This window comes from Ictidomys tridecemlineatus, chromosome 8 (genome assembly GCF_052094955.1).
Source record: "Ictidomys tridecemlineatus isolate mIctTri1 chromosome 8, mIctTri1.hap1, whole genome shotgun sequence".
In the NCBI taxonomy this organism is placed as follows: Eukaryota; Metazoa; Chordata; class Mammalia; order Rodentia; family Sciuridae; genus Ictidomys; species Ictidomys tridecemlineatus.
In genome coordinates, this window is record NC_135484.1 from 139,054,381 (window position 1) to 139,075,551 (window position 21,171).

General features: G+C 41.5%; 1 protein-coding gene across 2 annotated transcripts in view; it reads right to left on the bottom strand.

The window, feature by feature from the left end:
* Positions 1–16,241: 16,241 nt before the first annotated feature.
* F13a1 (coagulation factor XIII A chain) overlaps positions 16,242–21,171 on the bottom strand; it is a 160,700-nt gene continuing 155,770 nt past the window's right edge. For both annotated transcript variants that reach the window (XM_078020501.1, XM_005327491.5), the window contains one exon: positions 16,242–17,970. In XM_078020501.1, coding sequence (XP_077876627.1) covers positions 17,817–17,970 — 154 coding nt within the window. In that variant the 3' untranslated portion in view covers positions 16,242–17,816. The remainder of the gene's footprint in view (positions 17,971–21,171) is intronic.

Genomic DNA, 21,171 nt, shown 5'->3' on the forward strand with positions numbered 1-21,171 from the left:
TGGCAGCTGGAAGTTTGCTGGGGCCCCTTTGGCTGTGGCTCTCAACAATTATGATCATTACTTATTAAAACCTCTGTTTAAAATATTGAATAGAAGCAGTGAGAGAACACACACCCTGTTCCAATTCTAATAGGAAAGAGTTCCAATCATTCTCCATAGATACTTCATTCAATGTGTGCTTTAGAAGGTTGAAGAAGTTCCTTCTATTTTTTAAAAAAATCATTAATAGGTGTTTAGTTTTCTCAATTTCTTTTTCTGCCTCTATTGAGATTATAGTGTTTTTTTTCTTAATTTGGTTGTGTATTAGGTTTCCACTTTGATTGGTTTTCAGATATTAAACCAACTTCTCATGCCTTGGATAATCCCCATTTGATTATGATACATCATACTTTTTGTATATTCCTGGATTTGATTTACTAATATTTCCTTAAGAGGTTTTGCATCTGTATTTATGAGAGAGATTAATTTACAATTTTACTTCCCTAAAATGTCTTTGTCTGGTTTGGGTAGCAGCATATTGCTGGCCTCATAAAATAAGTCGACAAGCTTTCCCTTCTATTTTCTAAAAAGCTTATGTAGGATTTGTATTAAAATCTCCAAACATAATTGAGGATTTGTCTATTTCTCCTTTCAAGTTCTTTTCACTTTTGCTTCATATTTTTCGATCAAGAAATTAAATGTCCACGTAGTTGAGATTATTGCTTCCTCGAAGGATTGACTATTTTATCATTTTAACTTATTGATCTTTTAATCTCTGATAACACTGTTTGTCTTCTATTTGCTCTGTCTTATATTAGCATAGTTACTTGAGCTTTCTGACGAGTATGGTTTCTGGGATTTATATTTTTGAATCTTTTTACTTTAATCGTACCTATCTTTATATTGAAGTATATCTCTTGTAAATGGCATGTAACTGGGACTTCTTTTTTAATTCATCCCGAGAATGCCTTGTAACTGGAGAGTTTAATCCATTTTTATTTTTATATTGTTGGATATGTGACCAGCCTGTCATAATTCATTCTCCACATTTCAAATTAGGGCTTTACCAAATTAGAGCTTATTAGATGTAGCAATGGATTATGATATATTATCATTGTTTATTTTGATAAAAATGCTGAAACTTGCTAGGTTTAGGTGGGAGTTATACCTTCAAGCAGACTTCGGATCCTTTGGACATATCCTTATCATTCTTTGAGCACTTCCTCACTTTCTGCCATAAAACAATCTTGGCTCATCTTGCATTTTACCTGCCCCAGCCTTGGAATTAGCCTCTTCTCCAAAGTCCCTGGTTTCTTTCTTGGTGTTTAGAAACTACAATGTGAGTGCAGGTTATGCTCATGGCTACTGGGTTTCAATAACAGTGGACCCAGGGAGTGAATATAGGTGTGTGTACAGTACATAGATGCATGTATTTATGTTTATTTCTGCATTTATCTCCCTATGGAAAGCTATGAGTTCTCACTAATACTTCCAATTCCAATTCAATATCCCAGATGTCATGTTCCCCCTTTTAAATTACTATTTCTTCACCTGTTTCTCATCATCAGCATTGGTTCCCAATGTCCCTTTCTTATTTGTCTTTGGTTCTAGTACCTTGCCCCAGATTTTCACCACCACGGTGCCATGGGGACCCCTTTTTTACCTGTCCTATGGCTGCTTTCAAAGCCACATGATGTCACCTTCTCTCCTGGCATGAGCTCCACTGGTCTGTGCCCATCCTGTTGATATCACTGTCTTTTCATTCCATTGACATCTTGTTCTGACTCCGACAATCTGTTCTGGGCCATTGCTGCCCCCATGGAAAGACTCTTCTTCATCCTCCTTGGGCTCAGATACTCTTTTCTAGAGCTGCTACAATTATCCCAGCCTGCCATCATCCTGTTCAGGCTCTGACAGCCCCCATTCTGTTACCTCCATCCCTTTATCCCTCCTGGGCTCAATGCCCCATGCAGCTGTCCCCAACTCCCTCCACCTCTCTACCCCTCTTAATAGTTATCTTCCCTGAATTGTGCCAGAAGAAAAGACAATTTGAATTAAAAGGTAAATAGCAAGGCAGGATGAAGTACTTACAGGTTTTACATTTTGAGACTTTGGTAATTCAGTCTTTCAGATTCCATTTTTGGCTCCTACTAGGATTCTTTCTTTTGGTTACATTTAAATTTTAGTATGATCTAGAATTTTGGAAATATGGCAGGCTTTATCTTGTATTTGGGGGCAGGGTCAAGAGCAATTCAAATGCATTTTGAATTGAGATTCATGTATAACTCTTTTTTGTTTTGTTTTGGTACCAGGGATTAAACTCAGGGACACTGGCCCACTGAGCCACACCCCCAGTCCTATTTTGTATTTTATTTAGAGTCAGGGTCTCACTGAGATGCTTAGTGCCTTGCTGTTGCTGAGGCTAGCTTTGAACTCATGATCCTCCTGCCTCAGACTCTCCCATGTGCTTCCAGTGCAGGGCTCCTACGATATTACTTAATTGTATAATTGTGCAACCAAATGGCTATTACTGGGTACATTGTACTTTCTGATAAATACATACAGGAATTTATTGTTGATGTACTTGTTGTTTTAGTCCATTTCACTGCATCAATGGAAATTTTCATGACATTTCATCTGGAACCCCTAGACTCTATTATGATGAGATGCATCAAACTGCTAATTTGCCATCCAGTGCTTTGGGATGGATGCATAAAACATGTGAGCTCAAATGCTGAAATGATTACTCAAGAATTTTCATAACTGTGTTTTACATTATTCTCATTAAAACAGCCTCATGATGTGTTTTATAGTATAGTGGTATCTTAGGACACATCTGACAGAAAAAGTTCTTTCATTTTGACTTGGTATTGGTTAGAACTGAGTCCTTAGTTTACAGGTTCACACTGGCCAGCTTCCCACGCTCTCTGGTTTAAGACTTGCTCTCCCGTGTGTTTCCAGTGCATGGCTCCTTAGGTCAGTCATCCTGCCGTAGACCTTTGACCCTGCCCCCTTGCAAGCAGAGATGGTGGTTTTCTTGGAAGTCATTCCTAGGCTTCTTTATACCACACAAAGAACAATGAACCACATTCATAGACTCCTCTCAATGCAAAGCAAATCCATTTTCAATTCATCTGTCCCTTGTGCATCCCTAAAATGCCTGTGGAGTGTCTAATGCCATCTTACATGCGGGCAAGTGGGGAGGGGAACTGATCACTGACTGTGGTGAAAATATCTTCTTTTTGAAAATTTTATGAGCCCTTAGGACCATGTGCCACAATGCCAGCCTCCCACCCAGGGTTTTAAGGGGGAGTGTGTAGTGAGGGTCCCGGAGCATGAACTTGGCAGCTGCAGGGTTCACCTTCCCAGAAGGCATCTGAGTGGGGTCTCTGTGGCTGCCCGCACCAGGGGACCTTTGAGGGCCTTTGACATGCATCGCCTGTTTCCTTGGCTCTGTCCCTTTGTGGCCCCATGAGATCTGACCTTAAATAAGTTTTAATTGTCAATAAATCCCCTGGGCACAATGCAGAGTTCAAGGACCATAAGATGGCCTTTGGGCATAGGGCAAAGAAATAGAACTAAAAAGGCATGCTATCAGTTTAGTGTAAAGAGCAAGAGTTCCAGCAGACGTTTCCTCTGGATTGTGGGTCTGTCTCGTAAATGAAGTGTCACTCAATTCAACCTAGTTTTAATTGAGAACTCACTATATATATAAAGCATTATATAGGTGATGTGAAAAAATGCTGATTTTAGATCACATGGATTTACTGATCTTACCCAGATCACTTACAAAATAGTTAACTGAGCCCTCATTTTGGTTATTCAAGAAGAAAAATAATTCTCTTACCAATTGGGAAGTATAACTTTGAATTTGTAAGCCTTCGTATCTGCTGACTGTCTATCTTCTGGAGATGAATACTAACCAAAAAGTAGATTGTAAATTGGCATTTAAGATGAAATGATACTGCATTTCCACAACTAACAGGTGATAAACTCATAATTCTTATTTTTTAGTTTATATTTTCAATTTTTAGTATTAAAATTTCTGTAAGAAAAATTACTTCAATAACTTGAAACAATTTTTAAGACTGCAGACCAATCATTTATTTATTTGTTTATTTTGTTCTTTTTAGATTTACATGACAATAGAGTATGGTTTGACACTGTGGTATATATATATATATATATATATATATATATATATATATATATATATATATATATACATACACACACACACACACACACACATACATACACAATGGAATATTACTCATAAAATGACTTTATGACATTTGCCAGTAAATGGATGGATCTGGAGACTATCATATTAAATTAAATAAGGCCTATCCCACAGAACTAAGGTTGAATGTTCTTTCTGATATGTGGATGCTAACACACAACAAGAATGGGGGAGGGAATGAATAGATAATTGTGGGGTTATAGACTATGGAGAGCATCAAAAGATCAGGGATTATCAAAAAGCAGAATATAGTTTGCATATTATTTTCATTGAACTTAGAAATAGCTTTTCATTCATCTTTTCTCTTTCAATTCTCTTTATATAAAGTAAACAGAATTAAATGTAATAGAATTAAAAGGGAGTCAGGTGCGGTGGCACACGCCTGTAATCCCAACAGCAGCTCAGGAGGCTGAGGCAGGAGGATGGCAAGTTCGAAGCCAGCCTCAGCAACTTAGCGAGGCCCTAAGCAATTTAGTGAGAACCTGTCTCAAAATTAAAAAAAAAAAATAAAAGAAAGAGCTGGGGGTGTTGCTCAGTGGTTTAGTACCCCTGAGTTCAATCCCCAGCACTAACACCCCCCAAAACAAACAAACAAAACAAAAACAACCAACCAACCAAAACAAAACAAAAAAGAATTAAACGGGAATCATTATGAAAATCAGTAAAGTGAACTCTTGCTAAAAATGACTGCATCTTCAGTGGAAAGACCCTTGTCCTCATCTTGGATTTTCTTAACATCCAAATCTAGAATTCTTTTTCTCCACATTTTTATGGGTGCATTATAGTTGTACATAATGATGGGATTTGTTGTTACACACTCAATATTAAAATGTAGCCAAATCTAGGATTCTTTTGATGACTTTCATAGTTGCTATTGCTTTTGTGCTGAGAACTGCCCAGGTTTTAATCTGGGTCCATTTAAGGATCAGCCATAGCCAGATGCACATGTGTTTTCATCTCGCGTTCCTTGAATTCCAAAACCTAATAGTTGTTTTTTTTTCTTTTAAGTGAATATACAAATAAGCCAAGTAGAGAGGAGATGTGCAGGGGAGGCAAGATGCTGAGCACTCCTCCAAGCAGGCGAAGGCTGGATTCTAGGAAAAGAAACAGCACCCGCAGGGCATGTCAGGGCCACCAATTCAGTTCCAGGCTGTTCTCCCGCCCTCCACACACAGCGCCAGTGCATTGAGTAGCAAGAGATGCGATGTCAGTTCTCATCCTTTGGGACCTACAGAGCATCGTGTCTTTTCATTCAGATTTCTCGGATACCATAGTTTATGGCCTCCTGAATTTGGAAATCATAGGTATCAATATTTCATGCGAAACGAGACATGTGTTTATCTGGAATTAAAGACTTTCTCTTTCCCAGACAGCTACTTCAGGAGGAGCAAAAAGACAGATGCAAGAATGAAATCTGAACATGCACTTATTCAGTGCAGGGCTGGTATTTCCTGTGCTCTGTGAAGATGAAGGACACTCACGGACAGTGGTAATTATATCATCAGCCCTTCATGCCTTACTCTTTACAGGACAACAGTCTCGATTTTTCTATGACCTTTAATAGGGTTGTAGACTGGACAGAACCAGCTCGGTTCTGCACCACCGAAGACTCTCCACCTCCCCCTGGTGGATGAAGTGAGAAACATGTTCCACAAAGACCAAGGACACTGCGCATGTGCAAGGGTTCAGTAATTCTTCTGGACAGGAGAAAAATGTGGAGTCATGGGAAGTGGGTGTTGAGCTGTAGAGGACAATTGGGTACCTCCCTTCTTCAGATGCTCTCTCCCTTTACAGTGTCTCTGGTTGGACCTAGGTACTTCATTGCTGTCCCATGCTGGCCCATCCTTTGTACCCAGGGCTTCTCATCATGTCCTATTTGAAGAAGGAGATCTTCGCTCAGCTCTGGTGTAGGAGGAGTGTCCATCTCCTTGGACGCTGGTCAGCTGTCTTCCCTAGTAGCAGTTCCCCTCAGCCCTGCCATCTTTTCATAGCTACCTCAAAACTTGTCTGCATTCTGGGTGGTAGTGAGCCAGGAGTGGGTCTCTGTCAGAGTGTCACATATCCTCCCATGGATTGATGCCTCTCAACATCAGCAGTGTTTCTTGAAAACTCAATGTCTTCCAACTGATATAATTAACCGTCATTTTTGGAGACTGAATTCTTATGAGTTGTCTACTCTTCAATATCTCTTTGCTTCCAGATCTTTATTTTCCCTGATTTTACCAACATCCCATGGTGGGTGGTTAATTGGAAAGTGATTGTCATTAAAAATTAGGCCCCAGGTGCTGTGGGAAAAGTCTGAGAATCCAGCCAGTAAATTGGGAACTCTGTCTCTTTTTTGCTTTGCCTTCTATCCTTCACGTTTGGCACTCCAAGACATATTGTCTTTATCTGATAAAAACAGTAGGGTCTAAAAGGCTGCATGGATGAGGCTCAAGTTATGAATGAAGTTCTCACCTGGGTAAGGTAGGAAAATTATTATTTATGGGCAGGCACGGCAAACACAATCCATAATAGTCAACTTGGTCATAGGAAAGACTGAACAGCACAGAGGATGTTTCAGTTCAAAGTGTGGATGGGGAAGTATTAGGTGTCATATTGAATACAGAAATTTATAATAATAGGTTCATAGATTTGGAAGTGACTTCAGAAATCACATCTTCTATTCCTTCACCTAGTTTAGGAATCCCGTGAAGCCATTCCCAACAGACGGGTGGGCTGGGTACCCAGGCTCTGCTCTGGCATGTCCAGAGTTGGAAAACTCACTACTTTGGTAACTTGGTCTAAGGCTGGAAATTGCATTCATGGCAAGTTTAGTGCATGGAGCCTGGTTTTGAGGTGAGAGTCCAGCTTCTCCCTTCTTTATATCTTTATTTCTAAATTCCCTGAAATAATCTAACCTGAACCTCAATCCCAAAAGCCAGGAAGGAGCACCGAGTCACTGCATATTTTCTGTAGAGTTGTTTAAGGCTACTTTAACACTTACATGAGGAAAGTGATCATTTCTGATTTTCTGATGATTGTCTCATGCATGGGAAAATAGGTAAGATGTTGGGAAAACTTGGTTGGGATAACCCAGGTTAGAATGATTCAGGATATTTGCTCCACGGGGAGCAGATAGAAAATGGGATATGTTTGAACAGGTTATGTTAGCAGTGAAGTTCTTATTCTCACCTTATCTTGATCCTGATTCCTTTTGATAGTATTTGGGATTTGATGCTCAGTCAACTTTGGAAGGTAGAATGGCCAAAAGAAAACTGTCTGGAGACAAAGAACCTTGGTATTTGGGTGACATGGAAAGTGATTGAATGAGAGTAACTAAGATGACGGCTTGAATTAAGGAATACCAGGGAGAATGACATTTCTTTTCCACTGCATTGGGTGGGTGTGAGAACGGTTCATTAATTCATCAAATGCACCAGATACATAGCAATATGGACTCCAAACACAGTGCTTCTCTTACATGTTGGAAAGTAGATGCTTGACTAAATGGGCTTTATTTAGTCAAGCATCTGGGGCTGCTAGTCATTTTTGGCAAAGGAAATCATTATGCTGGGTCAGTCAGAAACCACAAGTTCTTTCCACATTTGGTAGAAATCAGGGAAGCCAAGGTGCAAGGGAGATGGAAGAGATGATGACCCTCAAGCAGACAGGGCCTTCTGTTCCTGTGTGTTAACACATGGTCCACTCCACAATCTCTGTGTCTTTACTTGCTTTTATGTACAATGATGTGAGTCCCCACTGAGGTGGTCCGAACATTAACAGTGAATAGTGTTGGTTTTCCAGGTCTTTCTCTGGGCTGTGTCTGCAACGTGAGAATCTCAACCCTTCCCTTCTTGGCACTGTCTTTTTAGCTAGAGAATTTGAGCCTTTGACTCGCAGGTCAAAAGGCTCATTTGGTTCTCTACCAAGAAGGTAAATTCTGCTGTTTGATGTCTTTGGGTTAGGAGAAAAGCCCCTCAAGAAATGGAATCAGGGCTCAGGAAGTTTTCCTGGATGACTTCTTAAGCCACGGAAGGATGATGTCATGACCAAACGACTCGTGTAGACAGACCTTGTGGCAATTCTAAGATTTTTTTTTCTTTTTGATTGGAACCCAAGGGTGCTTAACCACTGAGTCATATCCACAGCCCTTAAAATATATATATTTTAAAAACATTTGAGACAGGCTCTCATTAAGTTGCTAGGACCTTGCTAAGTTTCTGAGGCTGGCTTTGAGCTGGTGATCTTTCTGCCTCAGCCTCCTGAGCTGCTGGGATTATAGGCGTGTGCCACCATGCCTGGTGAGTATTTAATTAAAGTATAACCAAGATAGTCCCCAATAATCCCTGTCTTTTAATTCTCCTTCTCCTATATAATCCCTTCCCTTTGACTTTGAGATAGACCATGTGACTCACTTTTAAGAGTTTGAACATGACAAAAGTAATGGAATATCACTTTTGAGATTAGGTCACAGAAAGATGTTTGACTTCTGTTTTGCTAGACTTATCTTGCTCTCTCACTCTCTCCCTGCGATGGAAGCCAGCTGTCAAATTGTGAGCTGATCTATAGAGACACCTGTATGACAAGGAACTGAGAGAGGCCACTAAGAAATGGCCAGCAAGGAACTGAAGACCTGGGTCCACCAGTCGGTGAGGAACCCGTGAATTAGCTTGAGAGCAGATCATCTCCCAGTCCAGTCTTCGGATGAGGCCACAGCCCTGGCTCACTCCGATGGCAGTCTTGTGAGAAACCTTGTGCCACGGGACTCAGCTCAGCCATCACTGGATTCCTGAAACCAAAAGTTGTGAGATAGGGTTGGTTGTTGTTTTCAGCATCTAAGTTTTGGGAGTAAGTTTTCACCAATGAATAATGAAAACAGCAATGAATAATGAAAACGACCACAAATGTATATTTCAATGAAGTTTTACAATACCCTGATCAAGAAACAGAATAATGCCAGTATTCTAGGAGCCCTTGTGTCCCTGTTTAGTCATTATCCCTCCTCTAGGTAACCACCATCCTGACTTCTGACCCTATAGATTAGTTTTGCCTATTTTTGATATTTAAAAGAATAGGATCATGTTACAGTGTACACTTTTTAGTTGTTTGGCTTCTTTTTCTCTATATTTAGGCGGCACTTCTTTCTTTTGTATTTTAATATTTTATATCATATTGCATTTTTTGGAGATATTTATTATATATTTATTATCACTGCTACCTATGATTTAATTGTACAAATGTGTCAGCTTATTTGTTAGTTCTGCTATAGCATATTTTTAATAATATAGCTAGGATTGTGATTACTGGCTCACTGTGCATGTTTAGATTTAATAGATAATGCCAAAGAGTTTTTTTTCAAAAGGGTTGTGCCAATTTCCACTTTACCAGCAGGGCCCAGGGATAATCTTTTCTGTCACTATTTCAGCAGGATTCTTTGTTGCTTCTGAATTCTGCAGAGGACCAAGTAACCAGGGGTAATTTAGTGGCATACTTTACGGGTAATAATGCTACTAATAATAAGAAAGATAAGGTAATTGTTTGGATATCTAGTTATCTGAAGTATTAATTTTCAAAAAGCAAGATATAGTCAGTACTTCATTAAATGTTATTATTTTATGCGTGTTGAGCACTAACTGAGTGGAACATTAAGCACTAGTTAGAATGCATGGATACCAGGGTGTCCTTAAATTAGATTCCAAGATTAAAGAAAAATATGGTTGAATTCTAATGGTTTTATATTATGTTTCCAAATTGAGGTTATTTCAGTGAGCATGGGATTTTTTTAAAGCTTAAATTTCCTGCATAATGACCTTCATTTTCTGGCTAGCGTTGCCAGCAAAGATATCACTGAAGCCTATTGCTTTTCATCATAGAGGGGATGTTTTATTGTATTATACCTGTTATTTAATTTCATGTCATCATAACATTTTGTTGATCTATATGGGTTTTAACATTATGCACTCAATAAAGCTAATTGGGGTATTACTGAAGATGCCCAGCGTTTCTTTGTAATGATCAGCATAAAGAGGCAGAATCCTTTATTGGAGCCATAAGTTTTGTTTTCATGGTTATAGTCAAGACAAAAATAATAACATTCATGAGCTCAGCTTCATGTCTACAATAAAAGTCATGGACCAAGAGGCAAGTGTGGTGGTAGCAAATCACCACTCTGAGCCCTTCAGCCTCAGTGGGTTTGGTTTGGGTAGAGAATACCTGGTGGGGTTGTGCACTTGCCATCTGAATGTCCCTGGGAGATATAGTTATCAAATGTAAAATGCAGGTAAATACCAGCCAAAGGGGACTAGACCAGAAACAGCCAAAGATAAGTGAATGATAAAGGATCAGGAAAAGCAAGAGAATAAAGATGTCATTGTGATACAGAAAACATTCAAATCCACATTAAACCTGGGGTTCAGAACATAAGGTCAGCCTCCATCTAACTTAAGACCCTCTCCTTTGAGGACAGAGGTGTGGAAGGGCAGGTCAGAAACGCAGGAAAGAACATGGAGGACAGGCCAGAGAGACGAACTCCCAGTGCCTTCTGTAGGACCTCAGGAGGAGGGAGGAGCACCAGACAGGGGCCGTCTGTGGTCTGGGACAGTGCTCTGATGGAAGAGTCCTGCACAAACACGTTGGGCCTCTGAAGTGGCCCTGTGTCCCCAGTAGATAGAAGTTGGGTAGAAGAATGGCTGACTCATTGTCACCACTAGTGGGTGCTGAGGACAGCCCCCGCCCCCGACCACACCCACACATGATCAAAGCATCGTTTATTTAACTTACTTCTGAAATCACAGCATGAAATTACATGTTCTTAGGTTCAGGGCTAATTCTAGGGTCACTGGCGTCCCTTCCCACATCCATGGGCAGTTTCTGAGTCGTCCTTACATGAAACTCCTGGTTTCAAGCCCTCATTGACCTTCCTTATTCTAAATGGCTGTACATTTGGGGTTAAACATCTCTAAGCCCCAAAATTCAAAATCTGAAATGATCCAAAATCTGAAGCAGTTTGCCAACATGGCGCTACAAGTGGAAAATTCCACCTCATGGAAACTTTGCTTCATGGGACTGGGGATGTAGGTCAATAGAGTATGTGCCCTGCATGCACAAAGCCCTGGATTTGATTCCCAGCAGCAAAAACAAAACCAGACAAACAAAGCCACTCTGTTTTATGCATGAAATTGTTTAAAATATTGTATAAAATTACCTCCAGACCGTGTGTATAAGGGGTACGTGAAACATAAATGAATCTCATGTTTAGATTTGAGTCCTATTCCTAAGAGATCTCATTATGATTGTGGAAATAACCCAAAATCTGAAAAAAAAATCTGGAATTTGAAACACTTGTACAGAAGTTCCAAGCATTTTAGATAAGGGATAATCATCTTGTATAACTAAAATACAAATAAATGATTTTCTTGGGCTCAGGGGTGTACACCTATAATACTAGAGGCTTGGGAGGCTGAGGCAGGAGGATTTCAAGTTCAAAGCCAGTCTCAGTAATTTAGCGACGCCCTAAGCAACTAAGTGAGACCCTGTCTCTAAATAAGATATGGAAAGGGCTGAAGATGTGGCACAGTGATTGAATGTCCCTGGGGTCAATCCCTGGTACCCACCTCCAAAAAAAAAAAAGATTTTATTCTATTTTGCTTTATATAGGTAGAGCTGGGCTGGTATAACCTGTGTATATGTCAAGGTATTTTTGAATGTCCAAAGAGAAAAAATATATATATAAAATGGGTTCATGACCAGGCCACTTGGCCATTCTTAAGAACTTCACCTTTCAGAGAATTTGTGATTATGCGGGTGATAGATGACCTGGCTTCTCTTTGAGGTTCTCCGTGGGAAGGCACACCTCCTAAGTTTTTGTGAAAGAGGACTGTCTTCTTCATGACTGTGCCCCTCCCTCATCTTCAAATTGTCCCTGTAGCATCCAGATTCTGGTGGACATGAGGATAGTGAAAGGGCCAGAAAACCACAGTGTCACAGGAAAACTTAAAGGAACTGGCAATATTTCTACCACTTCAGTTGGGAGAACCAGTTAGGTCTCCTGAAATATGTGGAGACGGCTGAGGAAAAACCAAAAATGTATATATAGGTTTTTTTTTTTAATCTCTCTTTCTATCCAGAAAGAAAAGACAAGGCTCAAAACCACCGTTGATTTAAAGCAAAGAATAGCATTAATCTGTGAATTACTCTTTTCCTTGAGCTTGTTAGGCGAAGTGTCTTGGTGATATCGTACAACATTACAAATTGCCCCAAACCCAGTGACTAAGTTTTATTATTTCATAGAACTTGATGGGACAGGAACTTTGGCAGATCTTGACAGGATGATTCTTCTGATCTCTGTGTCATTGAATGAGGTCACTTAGTGGTTTGCAGCTGGTGGGTGGGCTGGCCCAATGTGCCCCCAAAGTCGTCACTTAGTCTTTTGCCTTGAGAGTAGGAGCTAGAAGGCTGAATTTGGATCCAGCAAATTGGAGTGTCTATGTGTGGTTTTTCCAGAAAGGCTGTCTCCGAGTAGCTAAGCTTTTGCACAGAAGCTCAGGCCTTCTGGGAGAGGATTTCAAGAGACAAGAAGTAGAAGCTTCCCTTTTCCCTAGGTGAGAGCTTAGAATAGGTAGCATATTTTCCATTGGTCAAAGCAGTCACAGAGCTGCTTAGACTCAAGGAAGGAAAGAGAATATGGACCTTACCTCTGGGTGCGAAGAGTATCTGTAATTTTATGGTCATTTATAATTTGCTTGTGGAAATAACAAATGGTAAGTCTGATTGTAGTTTTGATTTTCATGCTCTGCTTTCCTACTGTTTAAACTTGCTCAAACCCGAGAGAAGAGTCCTGTTTCAGGCCCATGGGTTTCACTAACAGGAGTTACTCATTAGGACACCTTATGTTAGTTTTGGGGTTGAGGAAACCCCAATTATCTAATTGCTTAGATAATTACTCAAGTTCTAGAACAATAATTAGTGTGAAGATTTATGGGAGCTCATAAATTATATCAGCAGAAGATTTACTGGGTATTTTCTAAAAATGTCCACTGTCTGGAGAGACAGAAAATGCTTAGTGTAATTCTTGGCAAGTGAGGTGAACACCATTTCCTCGTTCCTTTTCCTGATGCAACTGAGGTGCCTTTTAAAAAATTTATTTGTTCTTATAAAGTGATTTCTAACAGATGCACCAAAAAGCTTCTTTTTTTTTTTTTTTGGTTTGTTTTTGTTCTAAAAAGTAGGTGCTTAGGAAGGTAAAACTGTGAGTGAGTTCGTGTGCTGAGAACAGAACAGACTTGTCTCTGGAGGCAGTACTGACCGGGAGTACTTGGGTACTGACTCAGAGACCTTTGCTTGGAGACAGAACTGACCATGACCCCAGAGGCAAGATTGTGGGTGTGCAATGGTCCTGTCCCTGGTGATTACTTGGTTGCCCAGATTTGAGCTCCTGGGAGCTTGTGCGTCACACACTCTTATCAGTGTTTGGCATGGATGGATTTCCATGGGCTACCTCTCTCATTGCATTCATCTGGGCCTTGGTTGGTCTCATTTCCCATTCCTGAACTCAACCATGGCCACACCTCCCATCTCATACCATTGTCACTGACCTGAGAGTTAGGTCTTCCATGCCATACTCTCTTGGCCTTGTTCCTCCTTGAGCTACCCACAATTTTTAGTTCTACATCCATTTAGTTGCTAGCAGCCTCTCTTAGCTCTGCTCCACAGTAGAATATGTTGTCATTCTAGGAAGCGCTCCAACTCTGACCGATGCCTTTGTTCCTGATCCTGCCTCTGCTGGCTGGATACTCACCATCTTGTCACACCAAGCTGATTGGGGCCACGGTGTACTCCTCCCACTAGCTTGTTACATGACATCCTCTCTATCAGTCTCTAACTTATTTCCTACTCTTTGTTCCTGGTCCAATTTAACCCTTTCATTTTTTTGCTCCTAGAGAGATGGGGGTAATCTTCTCCAGGGACCTTTTTCTCTCTGTTCCTATGGCATTCTGGGCACACCTTATTATCCTACCTACCCTGTTGTCCTTTATCTGTTTCTCTATCTTGATTCTCTCCTGACTTCTGCATTCTTTCTGGCAGGAAGCATGGGTTTTTCATCTTGGAATCCCTTGGCTTTAGAACAATGCCTGATGGATACATAGATAGGCGATTGGAGAAAAGGGTGGATAGAGGGTTGGAAGGCTGATGGTTGGCTAATGGTGGTAAATGAACATGGCTGTATGGTTGGGTTGATTGATGATTAACTTCATAATCACGTGGATGGATATTCATACGTGGTGACCTTCCATGTGGAATTCTGTGATTTTTGATTGCCAATGAGTCTACCACAAACTCCATGTCTCCCCACATTCCTATTACAAATTTATAGATACTTTTATTTGTTATTCTGCAGCTCTGCAGAGACCCTTAAAGTTGGTCTTAAGTCAGCATTTTAGAAATTCTGAGATCAGAGTGTACAGAAAATGCTTATCTGAAAGCAGAGTTTGTTCTCAGTTTTCACCCTGCCCCCCAGCTTGATTCTCCATAATACAAATCAACGTTCTTCATTAGTAGACTGGAAATAGCTATATTTACTTCTTTTATAAGATTGGTGAGGTGAAGTTATTTGAAAAAATACACGCAACATCTGTCTATCATCCATCTACCTCGTCTATCTGCTTTGTGTGTGTTGTTGTTAAGGTTTGTGTGCTATAAATCCCAGAAGAACCTTGTGGAAACATAAATATTGTTACCCCTCTTTTGCCTTGAAGCTCAAAACACAAGTAAGGAATTGTTCAAAAGCATCAAGGACTTACACAAGTGGAAACTAAAATTCACAGTGTCTGTTTCTAACGGACGTGCATGGCTTGCTACCATAGCTAAAATGATTTTTTTTTAAAGAGAGAGAGAGAGAGAGAAGAGAAAGAGAGAGACAGAATATTTTTAATATTTATTTTTCAGTTTTCGGTGGACACAACATCTTTATTTTATTTTTATGTGGTGCTGAGGATCGAACCCAGCGCCCCGCACATGCCAGGCAAGCGCATTACCACTGGAGCCACATCCCCAGCCCTAAAATATGATTTTTAAACCCATGTTCATCAGCTTTTCATTACTATGAAAAATACCCGACAGAACCAACTTGTAGAGAAAAGAATTAGCTTGGCTCACTTATTGGAGGTTTCAGGGCATGGCTCATTGGCACCATGGCTTTTGGGCCTGGGAAGAGGCAGCACATCAGGACAGGGTGTGTGGCAGAGCCAAGCTGTCAACCTTAAGGTCAGGAAGTGAAAGAAACAAAGAGGAAGGGGCTGGGGTCCTACTCTCTCCTTCTAGGGCACACCCCCATACGTGAAGACCTGCCAGTAGATTCCCCTTCTTGGAGACCACACCATCTCCTAGAGGTGTCATGCTGGAGACCAAGGCTTTAACACATGTCTCTTGGAGGGACACCCAAGATTCAAACCATAGCAGCATTGTTACACAACGTGGAGTCCCACTGGCCAACAGGGGTGCGCTGGCTGAAGGTAGTCATGACCAGCAGATTTCATCTTGAGTACTAAATTCAAATCAATTATTAGTTTCTGCCTTGTGTTGGGAAGAAGTATGAGGCTACATCTGAGGTGCAATTCTTCAACCAGGTTTGGCATGAGTGTGGGATGTCTTCTACACACTGGCCATGTGTCTTCCATCCTAAGACCATAGCAGGTGTTGTTGTTTTTTTTTTTTTGATGAATCTCCATGCTGACCATATATTAATTCATCATCGTTTGTTCATGAGATTGTTCATGGGAAAATAGTTATGAAGCATTTTCAGCTTTTGGAAGCTCGTTTTTAAATTGAATATGCAAACATCCTCCTTCAGTGAATGTGGCTAGTAAAGAGGAGAGAAAAGCTAACTTTGACGTCTGTATCTACTAGAGTCATTTTCTCCAAAGGACAAGTGTTTGTTGTCTTATCCAGGGGTGGGTTGTCCACTGCAGAGACAGAATGGTTTCTCAAGCAGTTGAGGCTAGTTATACGTTGGAGTAAAAATGAACAACATTCACTTCCGTGCAGATGCAAATATAATCAGATTAACTTTATTTTAAGCATCTATCACATTTGCATTAATAACAATATACTAAGTTAAGCCCATTTAACAGTCTAGCAAAATGCATTTCATTAAAAAAATTGGATATTGGAAGGCTTGGCACATGCTGGGAGATGACTTAATGGAATTATGTGGGATATACTTATAGAGGGGACCCAGTAACCTTCGTGACTTAGCACTGAAGGTGCAAAATCAGTTTCAAAGGCTGAGAAATGTAGTTTTATAGAACATAGCATGCTATTCTGTCTATGTATGTTTTTTTTTCTAAAAATGACAATCGACTCACCTAAATCATACCCGAAGCACTTTAATGGGAAATTCTGACCATAAATCTGCCTTGTAAATAAATACCAGTAACCTTGTCTGTTGGAGCCTTGGTGCAGAATATAAATGATATTGGCATCCTGTCACTGGGCCAGAACTGGCACTGGGTGTTTGCAGGGCTGTGTTCCTGTTACCTTTCAGCACCTGGGTGTCGAGGTGAGATCTCAACATAGGCAATACGAAGGAAAGAGAGACTCAGTGGCTGCCTGTTCTTCTACGTGTCTACTCACTCAATCTACCAGTTTCTCCAACTTGCTGGGCTCATTCTATCTCTGACAAAAGACCTGAACCTGTGTCATTGTGTGAAGGAGATGATCCCAGGGAGACAGGTGAACTATAATCACTAATTAAGGAGAATTATATTTATTCCTCCAGTCCCAAACCAGCCTCATTACTTTCTAGTTATATACCCCAAGAAAGGTTAAAGTAAGGGATATTGGTTCCCACTGATCAGGCCACAGTGTGACACCTATTAAAATGCACCATAAAACTACATTATTCAATAGATCAGAGCATTGCACCTGCTTTCTTATCTCCTCCTAGGTGATTAAGTTTTGCACAAATGCAATTTGTTAATGTGGGGCCACATCTTCTCGAAAGGTAAATCTGTGAAATTTGGCAGGCATTCTCTTGGCTGCAGGTGCAAGACGAAAGACCTTTTCCTGGCTTTGCCAAGAAGAAAAATGATGCTGTGTTCAGATTCCTGGGAAAAGGATTCTAACACGGAGGGTGGAACCTGATTCCAGGAAAGGAGAAGAGAATTCTAAGAGCGGGGTCATGTGTTTCTCTCCCTTTGGGGGAGTACGTTGCACCCAGAAGGCTGAGTGTGAAATCAGAAGTTTTAAATGAGGGCAGGTATTGAGCAAATCTCCCCATTAAGTGAAGCCCTCCGATATTTGGCGCTGTAGCCATTTGTGATGATAAATGATAACTATTGCTCTTATGCACTATGAGAGCTTAATTAGAGCTTAATTAAAGCTAATGCTCAGAATCCTCTGGAAGGGAGAGTGATTCAAAACTAACTTTCATGCTGGACAGCTTAGGTTTGGAAAAGAGTGTCTTTGCTGTATATAGTGTCCCCACTCTCAGGCTCCCTCCAGTCCTGTCTGAGACTTCACGCCTAAGTTAAAGCAAGAGCTCTTTGTGCATTAGAATATCCTTAGCCAACACTACAAGAAGCCAAGCCTGGGCCCATCTCAGCCTCCTGTGCGTTTACACGGAAGGTCGTCTTTGAATCTGCAGGTCCAGCTCGCCATACACGTGTCTCAGGGAGTCACTGGTCAGGCTGGCTATCAACTTCCGACGGCCAGGAACCCAAGGCTGACACACTTCTTCCCACTGTACAGTGGCGTTGGGCCGGATTTCACTGGAAGGATGGAGAAGAGACGAGAGGTTGGTGGATTCAGTTTCCCACCGGATCAAGAAGCAGACAATCCTTACCTGAGCCACCTGACCTCCTCCTCTCAGCTGATGGTGGCCAGAGGGCTGAAGGACTTGGCTGGCTGACTCAGCACATAGGAACCCAAATGAGGTCCCTACTGAGGCTTTGCAGAGCCATTCACCAACAGCCCCATTGGGGCATGGTTCCTTCCACCTGTATACGTCCTCTGCTTCACAACAGAAAGCTGGGAAGACCAACCAACTCTACTTTCCTCCGGGATTAGATGCTATCTGAATCCTCAACTGCCATTGCTGAGGCTCTGACCCTCTACTTAGGTCTTGCCAATCCCCAGGGGAGAGACCTTGTTCCCAGGCTGAACATCTGGACTAGGACCCTGTTTGCTGCCATCTGCCTTTGAGTATCTCTATGCTCATTGCTAATCCTCTCAACCACCATATTGTATTCCTTCGATCAGTTCAGCTTTCTGTTACTTGCCAATGTCTATCCTGGTAACTTTAGGGTAATCTTTTATGGTCCTAGAGTTCTCCTCTTCTTCTTCAGTGCATGCTCTACCATCTCCCCAAGTCTTGAGGACAAGCCTACTTCCGGGGGTGACTGAGGTCCATCAGGGTTGGGGAAATATAGATTTCCATGGGATCCTTCTCACACATTCTCCTATGTAATCCTGGGAGGAAACAATATGCAGATTTTGTATGTGTGACAGTGCCTCAAAGTAGATAGACATGCTTTGACATAGAGATAATCAAGCAGTGAAGTCAGTTTTCCAAGATCACGTGGTCTATGGGCGGAGACGGGATTTGACCCCAGGGGTTTCTGAGTGCCTGCTCTTTCTATGTATATTGTATTTTACACTTTATTTTACATGCGACTCCTTTTCTGACCATTGTGCTTACTTTTTTCCACAGGTTTTATTTTTCAAGCAAGACTTATGCTTTCGTTCAATATTTAAGACTTCCTGCAAGTGTTGTGGGTGGAGGATTCCTGGTCTCTGCTTACTGACTCTCAGGGAGGGCAAGTGCTGGATGACCTGGCCTGGAACCGGGGTCAGCCTTATTCTGGGGGAGTGGAAGGGAGATGAATCAAGACCATTATGAGCATCTTGGAAAGATAAAAAGGAATCTATTCCATGGGTTTATTGAGGCAAGCATGTTGGAGTGGGCAAGGGCTTTAAAAATGACTTAGTCCAACTGTGTCATTTTACAGATAAGAGAATCTCCAAGGTCACAGAGTCTCATGGGCAAGATAATGGAAGAGCCGAAATTATAGTCAACTGTCTATTCTTTCTACATTCCTGCCAAATGGAGTTTTGACTGTTTTGAATTTCACAAAAGTCTGAATATCAGCAAGACAAATGAAGGCTGCTAAAAAGGTCTGCCCCAAAGCAAAACAACCAACTGCTTCCACCTGGAAATGACACAGACCAGTCCGGCTTCTCCAGGCCTCCATGCAAGGTGGAACTCACTCCAGATAGGACTCATTCAATGTTGACCTACTGATTCTCAAAGTTCCTTTGTGGTCACTGGAAATGATACATTCTGAATTTGAATTCCTGTGGGTTTGGAGACCTTCTGAAAATACTCAGCAGTTTTGAGCTTAGAAGTTTTGAAAATGGAGATTGTGAGGAAAAATAATTTTTGTCCGTGCCGTGGTATGGTTCCATAATGAACACGATTATGCATGGGGCCTATGCCGTGGGGATAGGTGCCTGATAGATGGGACCACAGAGAGAAAAAGCAAATTTGAATGGATCTATCTATTTTGGACAAAACCCACATTCTATTGGACTAACGTGTAATGCCTGGTGTCTGTATGATGAAATATTTTCTAGTGGTTACAAGCTCCATAGACTCTGGATTCAGGATACCCGGGCTTAACTCTGATACTCCTGCTTATTAAGTGTAAAAACATGGGGAATTGATGGACCTTCCCTAAGCCTCAGTTTCCTCATCTGCAAAATGAAGATGTGGATCATCCCACAGCACCCATGTGGGAATTAAAGGAAATCATCCGAGCAGAGAGGCCAAAAAGGATCTAGTATGTAGTGAAATAGTCAGAAAATATTTTAAAAATTCAGAAAATGTTTGTTGCTGTCATTTCAGTTATACCAAGGTCTTTGTTTACGAGATAACGATAGAGTGATAGAACTGCTCCTCCATCTATAATCCTCACTAGATAAATTAGCCATGTGAGGAAGTTTTATCAAATCATTAGGTCATGGCAACATTCAGGCAAGGACAAGCCTTGGGTCATTTTGGACTTTTGGGCTGAACAGAAACTGAAAGGAACTTGACCATCTATAGTCAGTAGTTAGTGGTGGTTTAGTTGGTAGTTAGTGGTGGTTTAGTTGCTCTTTCCCAGTGGTGCATGGACCTGGAAGATGGCTGGGGTCTGCACCAGGCAGGGAGGGATGAGTTTAAAGGAATACTTTTCTGAGCACACAGGAGACCAAGGTTACTCTATCTGAAGGCAGGCCTCGATTCAGAAGAATGGGAAGGTAGGGGATGAGGATTCAGGAGAAAAGTGGAATTAACCGGACAAGGAAACTGAGCTGCATTTCTTTTCTTTTTTTTAGTTGTTCATAGACCTTTATTTTTTTTTAAATTTATTTACATGTAGTGCTGAGAATCGAGGCCAGTGCCTCACTCATGCTGGGCAAATGAGCCACCTCTGAGCCACAGCTCCAGCCCCTGGGCTGCATTTTTTTATCCACCCAGCAACGAAGGCATTCTTATCCCCCAGTTGATAGGTAAGGAGGAGTCCACTTCAAAGACAGCCAGTGGCCTCTCCACCATTGCCAATAGCTACATGGCTGAGCCAGACAAGAATCTCAGCGTCTGGCTGAGATGGGGCATCTCTCAGGAACAGAGACCTGCCGGGGCACCTAAGAGAGTGCTTGTACTCAGTAAAGGAATTCTCTGGCTAGATCCACAGATCCCCGTGGGGAGGAGGCTGACAAGCTGGAGTAAGACCCTCCCTCCTGGAGGGACCTGCAGGGCAGGCAAAGGGGCTAGGGACAGTGCTCAGCTTTGCCCTGGGAGGCTGCGGGTGGGGGTCAGTGGGAAAGAGAACTGTGAGGAAAGTCGGGTGTGGCCCAAGGACCTCAATCAGATGGGCCTCCATTTGCCCTCAGGGGCCTGGGACCATACACTGTCACTTGACAGAGAT